The sequence below is a fragment of the Borostomias antarcticus genome (genome assembly GCF_949987555.1).
Source record: "Borostomias antarcticus genome assembly, chromosome: 22".
Lineage (NCBI taxonomy): Eukaryota > Metazoa > Chordata > Actinopteri > Stomiiformes > Stomiidae > Borostomias > Borostomias antarcticus.
The window spans coordinates 14162690-14177947 of record NC_140255.1 but is presented as its reverse complement, the minus strand read 5'-3'; the positions used below and the strand labels follow the sequence as shown (position 1 = coordinate 14177947).

The 15258-nt window shown below is 45.3% G+C and overlaps 1 protein-coding gene across 2 annotated transcripts in view; it reads right to left on the bottom strand.

Moving 5' to 3' along the window:
• Positions 1–9675, bottom strand: part of mrtfab (myocardin related transcription factor Ab) — a 38505-nt gene extending 28830 nt beyond the window's left edge. For both annotated transcript variants that reach the window (XM_084456389.1, XM_084456390.1), the window contains exons 1-3: positions 9602–9675; positions 8997–9076; positions 6058–6241 (exon numbers count right to left, since the gene is read on the bottom strand). In XM_084456389.1, coding sequence (XP_084312515.1) covers positions 6058–6181 — 124 coding nt within the window. In that variant the 5' untranslated portion in view covers positions 6182–6241; positions 8997–9076; positions 9602–9675. The remainder of the gene's footprint in view (positions 1–6057; positions 6242–8996; positions 9077–9601) is intronic.
• Positions 9676–15258: the final 5583 nt, after the last annotated feature.

Sequence of the window (15258 nt, the reverse complement as noted above, 5' to 3'; positions counted from 1 at the left end):
CACCTCCTTACCTGTAGGGGGCTTCTGACCTGCTCACTCACACTTCAGCAACATTCAGCCCCAGACAACCCCATGCTGTGGTTATCAGGAGTTGTACAATACAGATTATATAGAAATGGAGAGGGTTCTGGCTGGCTGGCTCTCTGGTGGGTAGCGCCTGGATTACACTACTACGTTTGTTCATGGCTACGTTTTCGAATGAGGAAAACGATCCCTGACTACATGCAAAAGTGTCAACTTTTTTGGTGGGAACTTGTAAACATTGAATACAGTTTAGGTTCACCCTACACTATTATCTGATTGGTTGTTTTTTGCCTTTCCAAAATGATATTAACTATAGTATCCACTAAGATACTATATAGCTCAAACTCGTAAATCCCCCGTTTTGATTGTGATAATGTGAAGTGAACAGTGTTAGTGTAGGTCTATTCCTATAGTTTTTACACCATTACACTAGAATGCAGCTCCGGATTTCGAGCTCCAAAATGTAGCTCCCGCCATATCCCAAGGCCTTCGGGTTGGAGGTTCATTTTGGCTGCGGTAGTGTAATTGCTACAAACGTAAAAATGCAGTAGTGTAATCCAGGCCTCGGAGAGCTATGCTAATCTCTCACTAGCTACAGCTGGGTCAATAGAGACATGCGCCACCAGGGGCCGAGGCATCTGTCTGTGTGTCTGTTTGTTACTGACCTGAGGGGAGTATTTGACCAGAGGACAGTGTTTTTCTAAATTCAAACAGGTGTTTGAACATTAATCTGTGTGTGTGCGCGCATGTTGAAGAGACAAAGTGTTAATGTGTTCATCATCCGTGGCGTGAGTCACTAAATAATAATGTATATTGTAGGAAGTCTTCCGGTCTCTTGGTGGAAGTCCATCCTGCATTCTGGTGTGTGTATGTGTGTGTGTGTGTGTGTGTGTACTGTGTGCTCCATCTTGCATCACACATTCCTGTTGCCACGAGTAGAACAAGAACAGCAACAAGCTCTGCATGTGTGTGTGTGTGTGTGTGTGTTTGTCTTCTACAGCTGAAGGCTAAAGCTCTCTGGAGAATGATTAGGTTGTCTAAGGTTTCCTAAGTGGGGGAGTTTTTCCAGGGACCACATCAGAGCTGCGAAGGTGTGATAGAACTATGATACGGTATGTGCCAGAGCCTGTGAGTGCATGTCTGTCTCAGAAGCAAGCAGCCTTTTGCTGGCTCAGTGTTTGTGTGTGTGAGTGTGTACTCTATGTGCGTAAAAAGAGAGAAATAGAGACAGAGAGAGAAATAAGTGTGTGTGTTCAAGACGAGTCATACAGATCCAATGGGCGTACAGTGTCCACATGATCTGTAAAATCGTGTGTGTGTGCATTTGTGTCAGGCCACATGTTCATGCCTGCATGTTTAGGAGCAAGTGTCAGAGATAGAAAAGAATACTCTGAATTCTAAGCAAGCACACAGACTACACGAGAAGTGTAGAGAGAGAAAGAGGAGAGAGAGAGAGAGGGGTAGTGAGAGAGGTTGAGGCAGTACTGTAACAGTAGATGACACAGACAGCTGTGTTGGGGTTTCTGCAGCTGTGTGTCTGGTCTGCAGAGAAGGGAGCCCCCCCCCCCCCCCCCTCCACCCGGCCTCCCCTCTCCCTCCGTCCCTCCTTCCCTTCTCCCTCCCTCGCTCCGTTTCCCGCTAACCTTGCACCATGTTCTAATGTCTGTCAATCTGTGTCTCTTCTCACCCCTGATCCCCCCGTCCCCTTTCCCTCATTCCTCTCTCTCGTCTCCCTAGCTCTCCTCTCCTCTCCCCTCCCTTCCTCCTGCCTCTGCTCAGTGCCTGTGTGAACCTGCGGAGGTCTGGACAGGGCCACCGCCGTTGTTGCTGGGACTCCTCTCTCCACCCTGTTACATAACTGTCCTGGCTAGGCTAACACACAGCCAGGCTAGGCTAGGCTAACACACAGCCAGGCTAGGCTAGGCTAACACACAGCCAGGATAGGCTAGGCTAACACACAGCCAGGCGAGGCTAGGCTAATACACAGCCAGGCTAGGCTAGGCTAACACACAGCCAGGCTAGGCTAGGCTAACACACAGCCAGGCAAGGCTAGGCTACTACACAGCCAGGCGAGGCTAGGCTAACATACAGCCAGGCAAGGCTAGGCTAACACACAGCCAGGCTAGGCTAGGCTAACACACAGCCAGGCTATGCTAGGCTAACTCCTCTGTATCCAGGCTCACTTCTGCTCCATTGATCCAGAGCGCCATTGCAACAGTTCAACAGCTTAGCCGGCACAGCCCAAGCCCCAGCCTCATCCCAGGCAACTCTGAACTTTGTCCTGGCAGTTCTGACCAGAATCTGGCCCCAGGCCGACGCCCCCCCCCCCCCCCCCCCCCACTCCGACAACCCCACCCTGACAACCCCACCCTGACCCCTGTGTCCCAGCAGGTCTGCCTGGCCCACAGCCTCGGGCCTCCCATTCGACTCCACCCCAGACAGTGAAGAGGTAGCCAGGCTGTTTTACATGACAAGACCCTGGTGATCAACTAAAGAACGTTGGTGTTCAGCTAAAGAACAGATTTACTCACTGTCAGGCTGGACTGAATGTGTAACAGCTCTCCTTGATCTCATAAAAACCCTAACAAACGCATGTAAAACCACTCAACCCGTAAGAACGATTAGTTAGCGGAACAAGGACAAAAAAAGCATATGGGATCGACTAACACTGGCCACAGGCATTGTTGTTGATGGCCCTATAGGCTGCATATGCCACTCAAACTACTGAAATGCGAAACCACTTGACAAGTCCAGTTGAACTCCCAGAGGCAGGTCAAGGTAGCTCCTTCTCCCCAGGTCTGAGCCTGCCTGCCTGGGCTGTGCTCCCAGTTCCTTCCCACCCCTACCCTACCCTCTCCAGCCCCCCAGCCCTGCCCAGCCAGGTCCCAGCCAGATCCTGGGGGAGTGGTGGCTAACCAGCTGCTTTCAATGAGGGGCTGTCTCTTCTGAGAGAAGGGCCTATCCATCACCCACACTGACCCACCCACCCAGCCAGCAAGCCAGCCATACAGTCTTCATTCCAGTACAGCCAAGCGCAGTCGCCCTGACCCCGGGACCCCCAGCCCCCTCCAGGGGAAGCTCCCTGGGCTGTCCAGCCAGTACACCTACAGTCACACCCGGAGCATGGAAAACAGCCACACCTGGAGGACTTTTACTGCAGCCTAAACTTTTTAACAGGGAGAGTCTGAGAACTCAGTGACTTCAGACACTTGGCACTGCACTTGGGGTTCCACTGATTGCATTCATTCATTCATTCCTTCATTCATTCATTACCATTTTCATTTCAATACAAATCTAGCCTCCAGTTAATGACTTAATGCCCATGCAGAACAATTAAGTCTGAATGTTTTCTAGTGTTTGTGTTCTTCAACGAAATACCATGCTGATGAACCGTTTGTGTGTGTGTGTGTGATTACAGCTCTTTTCCTGTTAAATGGGCCTTGAGATTACAGAGCCTGTGAAACTTTAACTGAGCAATAAATACTTCCAACATCTAAAACACACACACACGTGCGTATACCCCCCCCCCCAAGCACATCAGAACACACACCTTTAATAAATAAAGAAAAAATAAAGAAAAAAAGAGAGCCTTTACCCGAGTGTATGGCCATATCCCTGTGCTGAAGCAGGGTAAAGCCAGCCTCCCTCAGTGGTCCATACTCCCAAACAGAATGGCAGGAAAGAGTGTGTGCCGGCTGAGTAGCGTTCCCGGAATGGAAACGTTTTTTTTTAATCCAGGCAAAAGAAAAACAACGTTGTCCCACTCTGTAGTCCTGGTTCCCCACAAGATCAGTTAAGTGTGTAAGAGAGTGTCTGTGGTGTGTCTGTGTCCCTGTCGCTCTTCAGCACTGGCTGCACCCAATCCCTGCTGTGTCAGTCTGCGAGTGTGTGCATGCCCTGACAGAATAGGCATGTGTGTGTGTGTTCTTGTTCCTTATTACACCTTGAATTGTAACCAAGTCCAGCCTTGAGTTCCTGGCCTCTCTCTACGGCAACGCCTACTTTTTCTCCTGTGAAAGACTGTGTACTCTCTCTCTCTCTTGCTCTCCCTTGAAAGGCAGAGGGTCACTCTGTTCTGCTCAATCACAATTAAAAGATTGAGGAAAAAAAAAAAGGAGAAATCTTTCAGGAAACAGAATCCGGTGCTTAGCCACATTCCAGCTCCGACATTTACATGAGCATTCCTCCAGTCTCTCCTTCTGTTTTCTTCTCTCCTCCTTCCCTTCTCTACAGTTATGCAATCTGGTCTTTTGGATGACTCCCGCCCCCTACGTCCCTCCTCTCCTCCTCCTCCTCCTCCTCCTCCCCCCCTCACAGCCCCTCAGCCTCAGATCGTTCTAGGATAGATGATCTCAGATGCAGCGTTATTACACTGTGTTCACATTCTTTCTCCTCACTTCGTTCCCCAGACTTGGAGCCCACTCCTATCAATCTCTGTCAGGGCCAGACAGGGAAAAGTCATAACAACACTTAAGCCTTAAAGATCAACATTCACCCTCTCTCTCTCCGTCGTTCCTACTTTATTCATCTCGTACAGGACACACACGCAGGCCTGAGCGGGCGCGCGAGCACACACACACACAACGCACGCAAAACCCTACTCAACCCCAACATGAAAGTGTGTCATACCTGAACAATAAATCTCAGCTTCCCTGATTCTCTCTTTTTTCCTCTCCTCTCTCTCTCAAGCAGGCTAAGTAGACTGCATAGCTTGGGAGAAGACATTGTCAGTGGACTGGGTTTCAAGATGGACACAAACCAGATGAAAACGGACTAGCATTCCTCTCTATCTCTATTAGTCACTCTCTTTCTCTGCCTCCACTCCCTTTCTCTCTCTCTCACTCTGTGCGGATCTGAGAGCTGGAGTGATAGGACAGAGAGTCAGTCCTGGTCCTGCTGCAACATGTCTTCCAGCAGCAGCCTGCTGTGCTCGCCTGTCCTGGGTGGTGTTTAGACAGGGAGTGGTGTCCCCGGGCTAGGGGAATGAGTGTGTGTGTGTGTGTGTGTGTGTGTGTGTGTGTGGGGACTGCGGGAGGGGTGGTGGGAGTTAAATAGTAACCTGTACCTTTTCTAATTGTAATTGACTTTAATGGGTCTCTACTCCCACGTCTACTCTCTATTCAACAGTCACGTCACCCCCCCACCACCATGTGCTGCAAAAACAGGAAGACCACCACCCACGAGAGAACAATGACTGACGTGACAGACTGATTAAAACTTAAGGTACCGGGAAGAGTGTTAATAACAACTTACACTTGTGACAATACTCGTTGAATATGCACAAGCTAGTTAGGTGTTCAAATGCCCATATTCAGGTAGAATGGCAAAGCTTTACCTGGACACCACCAGAAAACACTTCTTATCTAATCTTATCTGATCAGGATCCTGACAAGAGACAATACCCATGAACTACAACCTTCAGCTAGGCTTAAGTATTCTCTCCACCTTCTCTTTATGACATCACACACACACACACACACACACACACACACACACAATCTCACCACCTAATCGCTACACACACACACACAATCTCACCACCTAATCGCTACACACACACAATCTCACCACCTAATCGCTGTCTACAAATCTCTCTTTTGTAACCTCCCCTGTGGAGATGTAAGTTGTCCAGTGATATATGAAGGAGCTGTCAAGTCATGCCCAATGCTCCACGTCTGCTTTTCATGCTGGGCCTCTTCCTCTCCAGTCTACAATTATGTAATCTGTTCCCTGTGCTCACTGTTTAGTTCACTGGAGTGTTTATGTTGAAAAGCATATACTTTGGGCTGGGAGTTAGCCCAAGCCAGAACACTGACTGGAAACTAGGCCCTCAAAAGGACACACCAAACGGATCAGAACTTGATACAGTGAGGGAAAAATATAATGTGGGGGAGAAGTAAGAAATGGCGGGGATTAACCAGGGTTTATGTAACTTAGAAATCAATGTGCTTGAGAACCATTTTGTTTCTTTGACTGATGCCACTCACACACACCATGTTAAAGGGGAATGTTTAACGCGCGACACCAACTCACCATTCTTCCTGTCCCTAAGTGGCAACAGGTTGGGGGCGGGCTGAAGGGATAGCTCCTGAAGCTCATTGGCCACTGCTTCACTCTGCGGGCTAGGGTTGGAGCCTGGCGCCCCGGCGACCACCATCCTCCCGGGGCTTGGCTCCTCCCCATTCTGTGGCTCCAGTGTTGCCAGGGTGACAGAGACCTGAAGACCGTCGAAGATAACCAGAATGAGATCACACACACACACACACACACACACACACACAGTATAATGGCAATCAATTGTGAAATGTTGACATTCGAGCTACATATTACTCTAAATTTCATAAGAAAAATATTACCCCCCCCCCCCAACCTCCCGTTTTGAAATCTCCAAATTGCAGCTTGGAGTTGATTATAATGTTCAATACTCAAATAATAATGTGATGATAGCTTGAAATTTGCAATACAACGTTCTAATGGATAGACACGAGCGTTAAGCTGGGAGTAAGACCTGACAACAACCTTATCTCAACCGTGGTGCATTGCTAAGCAGAGACCTGGCTGCACATAATGATGTCTTCCTGCCCTGGTGACAGCTTCACTACGCGAGCTACAGTACACACACAGACACCCAGCTCCCCTTTCGGCCTCGTCTTCTAGAACCACTGACACAGACAGGAAGATGGAGTGATAGAGGTGTGTGAATGGTAGAGGGTGAGTACAGGATAGATGGAGGAGAGGATAGAGAGAGGGGAATAGGGAACCTAGAGCTGTGCAGCAGGCTAGAACACGCCTGTGGAACACTGAGCGTCTCATTGCGCAAATCTAGATTGTTCAGGCGCAAGATGGAACACTCCACTGCAGTTGGAATGCTAGGCTGCGGGCTAGGGATTACTAAATCCACCGTCAGCAGGAATTTGCATGTCGTGCCTCTGCAACGCAGTAGTAGTAGTTATTTATTTCGGCCATTTTAAATAATTTTCAATGAATGCATTGAAATAGAAACATATAAATAAATAAATAGTAATACGGCATTAAATTAAAAGGAAAACTAAAAACATTGACCCAAGAAGTGTAGACTGAAGCTTTATCTTATTATAGCTCTACTTACATATTCTAATAGTCATCTACTAGGTTAAGACTATACAAAGGCAAAACAAAACGGAAGCAAAAACAAAAGTTCCAAACGTTAAATAGACAATAATGATCATACTGGCCCTCTCTAATTTCAAACAGAGAAACTCCCTGGAACCCTCACACCTGTTGGAGGGTGTGATGACTGTGATGACTTTACGCAGCCCGACTGTCAAATTTGTCACAAGACAATGAAGGGAAACACAGTGTACTGTAGTTCCTCCTAGTGATAATCCTCACTAATGACAGACTGGCTCACAGGAGCGTTCAGACTCCCTGCTGTGTTGCTGTTTATCCCGGGAGGGAATTGCAATGACAGCACAGTGGGACATGTAAACAAAGACACAGTGTTGTCTGAGTATCTCTCTCTCTCTCTCTTACACACTCTCTTACACACTCACTCACTCACACACTCACTATACTTTTGTCATAATATATTCTTTAGGTCTCTCCCATTCTCTCTCTCTCCCTCCCTCTGTGGGTGTGGTGGTGGCATTATAACTCAATTGCTCCTCACATTTGGCATGAGGAACCATGACGTGCTGGCACTGGCAGCCGCTCTGTACTGAGCTCTGGAAAAAGCATAGCACTGCGACAGTCAGAAAGGATTTCTGTGGTTTCGAAATGTTCCAGACTGAGGATGTCCAGTATGATGCTCTCTCATACAGACATGCATCACCTGGAGAGACCTGGACCTGAAAACATCCTTCCCCTGGTGAATCTCAACTGGGCTTGTCTGGAGGCACACACACACTAACAGAAGCACTACACTACTATGTCATTAGGAAGTGCCCTTTCCTGGTTTCGGTTGTATTACATTATTTTTGGCTATCCTCTCTGTGACTCATCATGGCATATTATTAACTATCACATTGTCCAACAAATCTCCCGTTGCTTTAACCGTTTTCACTCACAGTTCCTCTTAACTCCTAACACCACCACCGATGACCTCACCATGACATCAGCAGTGGCCTAACCCGATGAAGACCCCCCTAACCTGATAATCAAATTTACGTTATCTGGAGCCATATCTCTGACTTGAAGCGAAGGCTTTCAACCGCCTGTGAAGCATGTCAGCTAGGGAGTAATCTTGTTAAAATACTGCAGTTACGTGTGGCTAATACAAGACAAGAGAAACTCAAGAGAGTCATGGCTGGCCCCCAAGCGCACATGATAGCGACAGAGAACCAAGACAGATCCAATTCTGCTACTACCGCACCTGTGAGATGACACACCACCACCGCTAAACACAAACTTTTACTTTCTTTATAAGCATATTTAAAAAAAACAACAACACTAAAATAAGCGTATTTAATTCAATTGATTAGACCTAATAATCCCCACACAGGTTTGATCAGACAGCTAGGTACTACAGTAATCTGAAGCTGCAGGTACGCCTGCCCCCACCCAAGTCCTAGTTGCTCTGGTCCTGTATATGGGGTGGTATTGTCCTGACATGCATGTCTTATTGTGCTGACACAATGACTTGGGGGAGAGAGGGGGAGTTTTCTGACATTCCTCTAATGCACGCCTGCACTAGTCTGTACAGACCTGCCGAGAACACGATCCCTTAGCTACACACCTACCTGCGCCTCCTACTTACCATCTACCTGGCTGCGTTTGATCCAATAAGATTCAAATGCAGATTTTACATGAGATCAATAAAGATAGGTACAGCACGTGGAGGTTTACAGAATACTTAACAGCATTCGAATAAATAAGGCTGTCTTTGAGAAATATAGGCTATTATTAGGCCAGGAAGTCCTGTTTTGTAAAAATCTTAGACCAGTGGTAATTGTGGGTCCGAGAAATGATAATAAAATGGGAGGATTGTAGCTCACCTGTGCTGCTAATTCCTTGAAAATATCAGAGAATGTTTTTCCATTTCAGCACACGGCTTTGGCGAGATCTGCAGGACAGCCTGAGAAAGAAAGACAGACAGCAGACAGATCAGTTTCTCCTTTGACTTTGTAGCTTACAATGACTGTTTTGGCCAGCCAAATCCTCGAAGCAGCAGGCCTAGCTCGCCGCAGATGCCAGCTAGCTAGCTTAGCTAGTACGCAGTAGCTCAGTGACAGCAGCTGTCATTTGCCAAAATAGACCCGGCAAGCTATTGTTAGCTAGAGTCTAGGGACTCGGGCTCATGTGAAAAACGCTAGTCAAACACACAGCGCGCTTGAAATATCAAATGAAATACGTACATACAAAGCAAATATAGAAATAGTTGTATGGTAACATAACACTAACATTAGCAGTGTTCAGGCATAACCAGTTCCAGACAGACCCAGACCCAGCTAGCTAGCTTAGCATAGCACAGATAGCCAGGGGATGCTGCAGGCTCTGTCACGCGTGTTGTGAGAGCGCTTGTTGTTTAGCAAACGAACCAGCTACAGAACAGCGAGCTGTCTTTCTATATTAAACGACAGTTAACACAATTATTGCGTACCCGGTTTACTTATCATAGTCGCTACGGCTGTTGTTGATAATGAGAGTAGACGCCTTTGGTGCACCACTTCCGACTCACAAAGAAAGTTTAACCGGAAAACCTTCCTCCGCTCCGTTACGACGCTACGCAGTCAAGCGTTCACTCCCCTAGCAACCACCTGACAACCAATTTACTCAACCACCCCAAGTTCAGATGTAGGACTTTAATATGTAGCCCATGCATAAATACGTATAGCTAATTAATCGTGTCTAACTATTATTTTGAAAGAGAACTTAAATCATGGCGAAAGGAATGGAAAATACAGTGATACAAATCTCATGCTGTGATCAGACAACTTTCTCAGAAGGTTTCTGTTGTGGTCTTTGGCGCCACCCGATGTTTCCATGTGGCACAGCTGTGAGATAGACAGACCTATTAATACATCCATGACAGAGACCAGCCACTTGTGGGTGCTGTATAACTATGCAACCATCTTAACTTAGTCTACAGTGAAATGAATTGCTCTTCTACAATCACAGCCGGTTAAAACTGCTCGAGTAGCCTAACTGAGTTGATTTTCAAAAAATAATTTATTTAACCAGAGAAAATCACGTTGAGACATCTCTTTTACAAGTTAGCCCTGGCCAACAAGGCAGCATACACAATTTCAGACATAGGCTACGATAGCCTATAAAAACAGCACAACACATAGGGTAGGCTACATCAACAAATAAAAACAGAGCAAAAAGCATAACAGAACTTAAAAGAACAGCTAGGCTTCCTAGTTGTTCATGTAAAAACTAAAAAGTCCCACATTACTCCTCGTTAACAAAGGTAGTGGACAGACTGCAACACAATGCATGTGTGCTCACTCACTCACTCACTCACTCACTCACTCACTCACTCACTCACTCACTCACTCACTCACTCACTCACTCACTCGGTGTGTGTGTATGCCTGCGTTGCAGATTCAGAGTACCATCTTCGAGAGCTGTGTAAAGGCCTGCTGCTCTGCCCACGAGTACTGCTACTGGCTGCTCATCTGCCCACGAGTACTGCTACTGGCTGCTCATCTGCCCATGAGTACTGCTACTGGCTGCTCATCTGCCCACGAGTACTGCTACTGGCTGCTCATCTGCCCATGAGTACTGCTACTGGCTGCTCATCTGCCCATGAGTACTGCTTCTGGCTGCTTTTCTGCGCACGCCTCCTCGTTAACAAAGGTAGGGGACAGGCCGCAACACACTGCATGTGTTCTCACTCACTCACTCACTTGGTGTATGTGTACACGTGCATTGCAGATTCAGAGTACCGTCTTCGAGAGCTGTGTAAAGGCCTACTGCTCTGCCCAAGACTACTGCTTCTTGCTGCTCATCTGGCTCCTCATCTGCCCATGAGTACTGCTTCTGGCTGCTATCTGTGCACGCCTCCTCGTTAACAAAGGTAGGGGGCAGACCGCAACCCACTGCATGTGTGCTCTCACTCACTCACTCTCACTCACTCACTCACTCACTCACTCACTCACTCACTCACTCACTCACTCACTCACTCACTCACTCACTCACTCACTTCAGAGTACCGTCTTCGAGAGCTGTGTAAAGGCTGCCGCTCTGCCCATGAGTACTGCTACTGGCTGCTCATCTGCCCACGAGTAAGCTGCACAATATAAACAGTACCAATAAACACTACCATACTGTCATTACAGTTACATTCATTTCCTTCAAAAAATAAAATAAAATACAGAAAGAAAGAAAAAAAAGAAGCTTGCCTACACATCGAGGTCTAACTCATTTCTCAGTCTCAACAGTTTCAGTTTGAACTCTTTCCTTCCGTCGTCTAAGTTCAAAAGGACCTGAATGAATTCAAAGAATGATTGCAGTTTGTCAGGATATTGGAGATGAAGAGCGTATAGATAAAGCCAAATAAAATGACTGAGGAATCTGCCCAACATCCGTCAGTGAGAACAACCTGATCCTCCATAACGATGGCCACATGCTTCAGGTTGAAAGGGACCTCTGATTCTTCATTGGTAACGGCTACAAAGCACACTTCTCCACTCTGGTCCTCGTCATAGTCAGAGTAAAGACAATGAAGATAAAGTAACTTGCAGTAAAAGGAAGTATAAAATAGCAGATGAGCAGCCAGTAGCAGTACTCGTGGGCAGATGAGCAGCCAGTAGCAGTACTCTTGGGCAGAGCAGCAGGCCTTTACACAGCTCTCGAAGATGGTACTCTGAATCTGCAACGCACGCATACACACACACAGTGAGTGAGTGAGTGCACGCACGGATGAGCAGCCAGAAGCAGTACTCACAAATGAAGACAATGAAAAGAGAGTAACTTGCAGAAAGTAAATGTAAATCATATGGTAGTGTTTATTTTGTGCAGCTAAAGGAAAAGAAAGTAACTTAGAGTAGAAGTAAAGATGGTGAAGCTGTTTGGTTGTTTTTATTTTAAAAAATTATATTGGATGGTTGTTTTTTTCTGTGCTGTCTGGATGGTAAAAACAAAGGCCTAAAGAGACATGCAACATGTGACAGTACGTTTAAATAGTAGACCAGATGCTCTTACTATAGTACTGTACCTTGACCCAGTTTGGATGGCAGTTGGTATTTGATGTTTTCACTGTTATGATGGGCTATACTGTGTTTTTGTTCTGTGAGGTTGTTGCTTGTTTATTTTATTTCTACTTCACAATAACAGAATGCGATGTAAGCAACAGCAGACACAAGCTGAATTCAATTGTGTGATAAACAGTAAAGTCATTATTGGTCAAATTTGTATTTTGATGTAATTCAAGCCAAATTTTTGTGAATAAAATTGCTTTTATCCATATGTGATGTGTCCTTCTAAATTATTTGAGTTAGGTCAAATTAAGTTATTTAAGGCAGCCTGTGTACTTGAAGAAACTGAGTAGCACATTTACAATATTAAGTAGGTAACACTTGAATTAAAGAAGTGTTGTTAAGATGGTTCATTTGAGTTGTCTTACATAATTCTCATTCATTACCATAACTTGACTAAAATGAGTAAGAAACAGATAGTTAATATGAGTAGTCTAAACTAATAATGGTGAATGTAATGAGTATAGTGTACTTGATTCCTTCAAGTTCCCAAAACACAAAATACTCTTGTACATTCAACTCAGTTGGTTGAATAATTCAGAATTGAATGTTTTAAGTTAATAAACTCAAATCTTTCAAGGCAGCCTGTGTACAAGAATGATTTGAGTTCAATTAACTTGGCAGGTTTTACAGTGTAGATGGCTTAACTCACTCCTCAATATAGCTGCAGCTTTCTGCCTGTGCTGTGCATGCCGCCTTCTTTCATGAGTTCGCTACATTAACATCAAGGTTCATTAGCATCAAATGATTAAAACCGGTGTCTGTAGGCTATGCCTAAAGGGTTTAAAGTGTCACACGCGTCCTCTCGTTAGCGCCAGCTCCATCGGGCTTAATCAAGCTCACAGGAAATCGATTTATAACGAGTTCTAATCAGAGCCATTGAGACTTTGTGTGGGATGGAGGACTGACGTATGAAGTGAGCTGTGCGCCATTAATTGCAGTGTCCTCATGGTGTCTCATGTTCCTCTCGTGGAAGCGCTCACAATTAAAGCATTCATTTTGGGAGCATCATTTTGGGTGAAATACTCATCTTGGGTCACTGCTGTGTGTGTTTGCGTGTGCGTGAATGTTATTGTTTGGAATATGTGTATGAGCATGTACGTGAGTGTGTGTGCGTGCGCGTGTGTGTGCGTGCATGTGAATTGAAAGAAACAATGAGTTTCTGTGTGTGTCTTTATCAGTGACAACTAGGAAATGTCAATTATTTCTTATTCGGCTTTCCATGGCTTAGCCTAAATTAAGTTATTTTCACAAAGCCTGCAGGGAATCTCTCTCTCTCTCTCTTGTGGATGAGTCACCACACATCACATTTGAGTTCATAAATAATACACCAGGAGACTGGGCCCCATGTGCACAGGACAGCATGAGTAGGGGGCTGCATTGAGCTGAATTAATAAAGCGTGTCTTTGTGTGGAGCTCACCAGACAAGTACTGTTCTCAAGGCTTAGAACTACTCGTCAAGTAGAGAGGATGTTGATGAGAATCAATTGCATGCAATTCAAAGCAGAGTAGGTCTTTGTTGGGAGAAGTATACAGAGGGTGATGGGGACACACAATAGTGAGACAGTATTCAGGCCTATGCTATTTGACTGACAGCAAGGTTGTCATCAGTCACTCATTTATTTTATTTATTTCACTTTTATTTAACCAGGTTATTCTCATTGAGATTAAAAATCCCCTATTCATAATAGATTTAATCAAGCAAAAAAACAACAACCACAGCACACAAGTTGCAACATACAACATAAAACACAAAAAAAGTAAAAAACTAATAAAAATTTGAAACTTAAATAAACAGCAACACCATTTCATACACTGGAAAAGTCAGTGCGTTTAATCAAGTGTATTTACAAGTCATAACATTTACAGCCACCCATTCTGCTCTGTTCCATGACTTTTATCCTGGCTTTAAAATCATGTAGTGAAACAAACTCTTTTAGTATTAAATCTTTTGGCAGTTTATTCCAAGTGGAAGCTGCAGAGTGAGGAACACTTTATCTCCAAGTCTCACAACAGGTAATAGAAGGTACAGTGAGGGGTGAGAGCTTTTGAGTTTGTAATAAACCTTAGTGCCCCATGGTACAGTGTCCAACGTACACAGTGATGACATAGTATGATGTCTACCACAGCACAAAGGTAGCTTTGTAATAAGCCTCTTTTTTAGCTTATTTCTAAAGTAAAACCCCATCTTAAGCCTAAGCCTTTTCACTGGCCTGGGGCTTAAAAGAGACTCATCAAGAAGCCCAAATACTTATAAGTTTACCTTCTCCATTTTCCCATCCATCCATCCATCCATCCATCCATCCATCCATCCATCCATCCATCCATCCATCCATCCATCCATCCATCCATCCATCCATCCATCCATCCATCCATCCATCCATCCATCCATCCTCTATCATGTTCACCCACTCATCGCCCTTCAAGGACACTGAAAAGAAAACCTTCAGTCTGAAATGTTTTTTTTGCATACATTATCCTATATGATAAGACTGTCAAGCTCCCAGATATACAGTGTGTTTATGCTGGAGTAATTTGGAGGTTATGAAGTAAAACCTAAGATGGACTATGGAGATTTACTCACCCCCGCCCCCTCTCTGTCTCAACCCCCCCCTCCCTCTATTCCTCCTCCTCCCTTTCTCTCTCTCTCTCTCTGAACTTACTTCATATCCTTGTTTTTTCTCTGTTCTCCATTTACCTTTCAGAGTTCTGCAGACAGATAGAAGTTAGTATTCACAGCCTGCGCTCTCGATTGTGTTATTTGTTATGTGATAGTGTAGCTGGAAGTGGAGCGGAGTGGAGACCCGATACCTTAATGGACCGTCATCATCGCCATAGACTCTCCCTCTCCTAGAGTAAACTAGTTTAATCTAGTTTAGCTTATTCCCAGGTAAATTCAGTCATCATTGAATTGACGTTAAAAAACGGCCAACTCAAAGTCCGGCCTCCACTCTTCTTTAAAGGCGATGTTTGGTATTTAGCTTTGTAAGGCCTGTAATAAGGTTATTTACGATCATATACAATAGTCCACATCAACATGTTGACAGACTTTGCA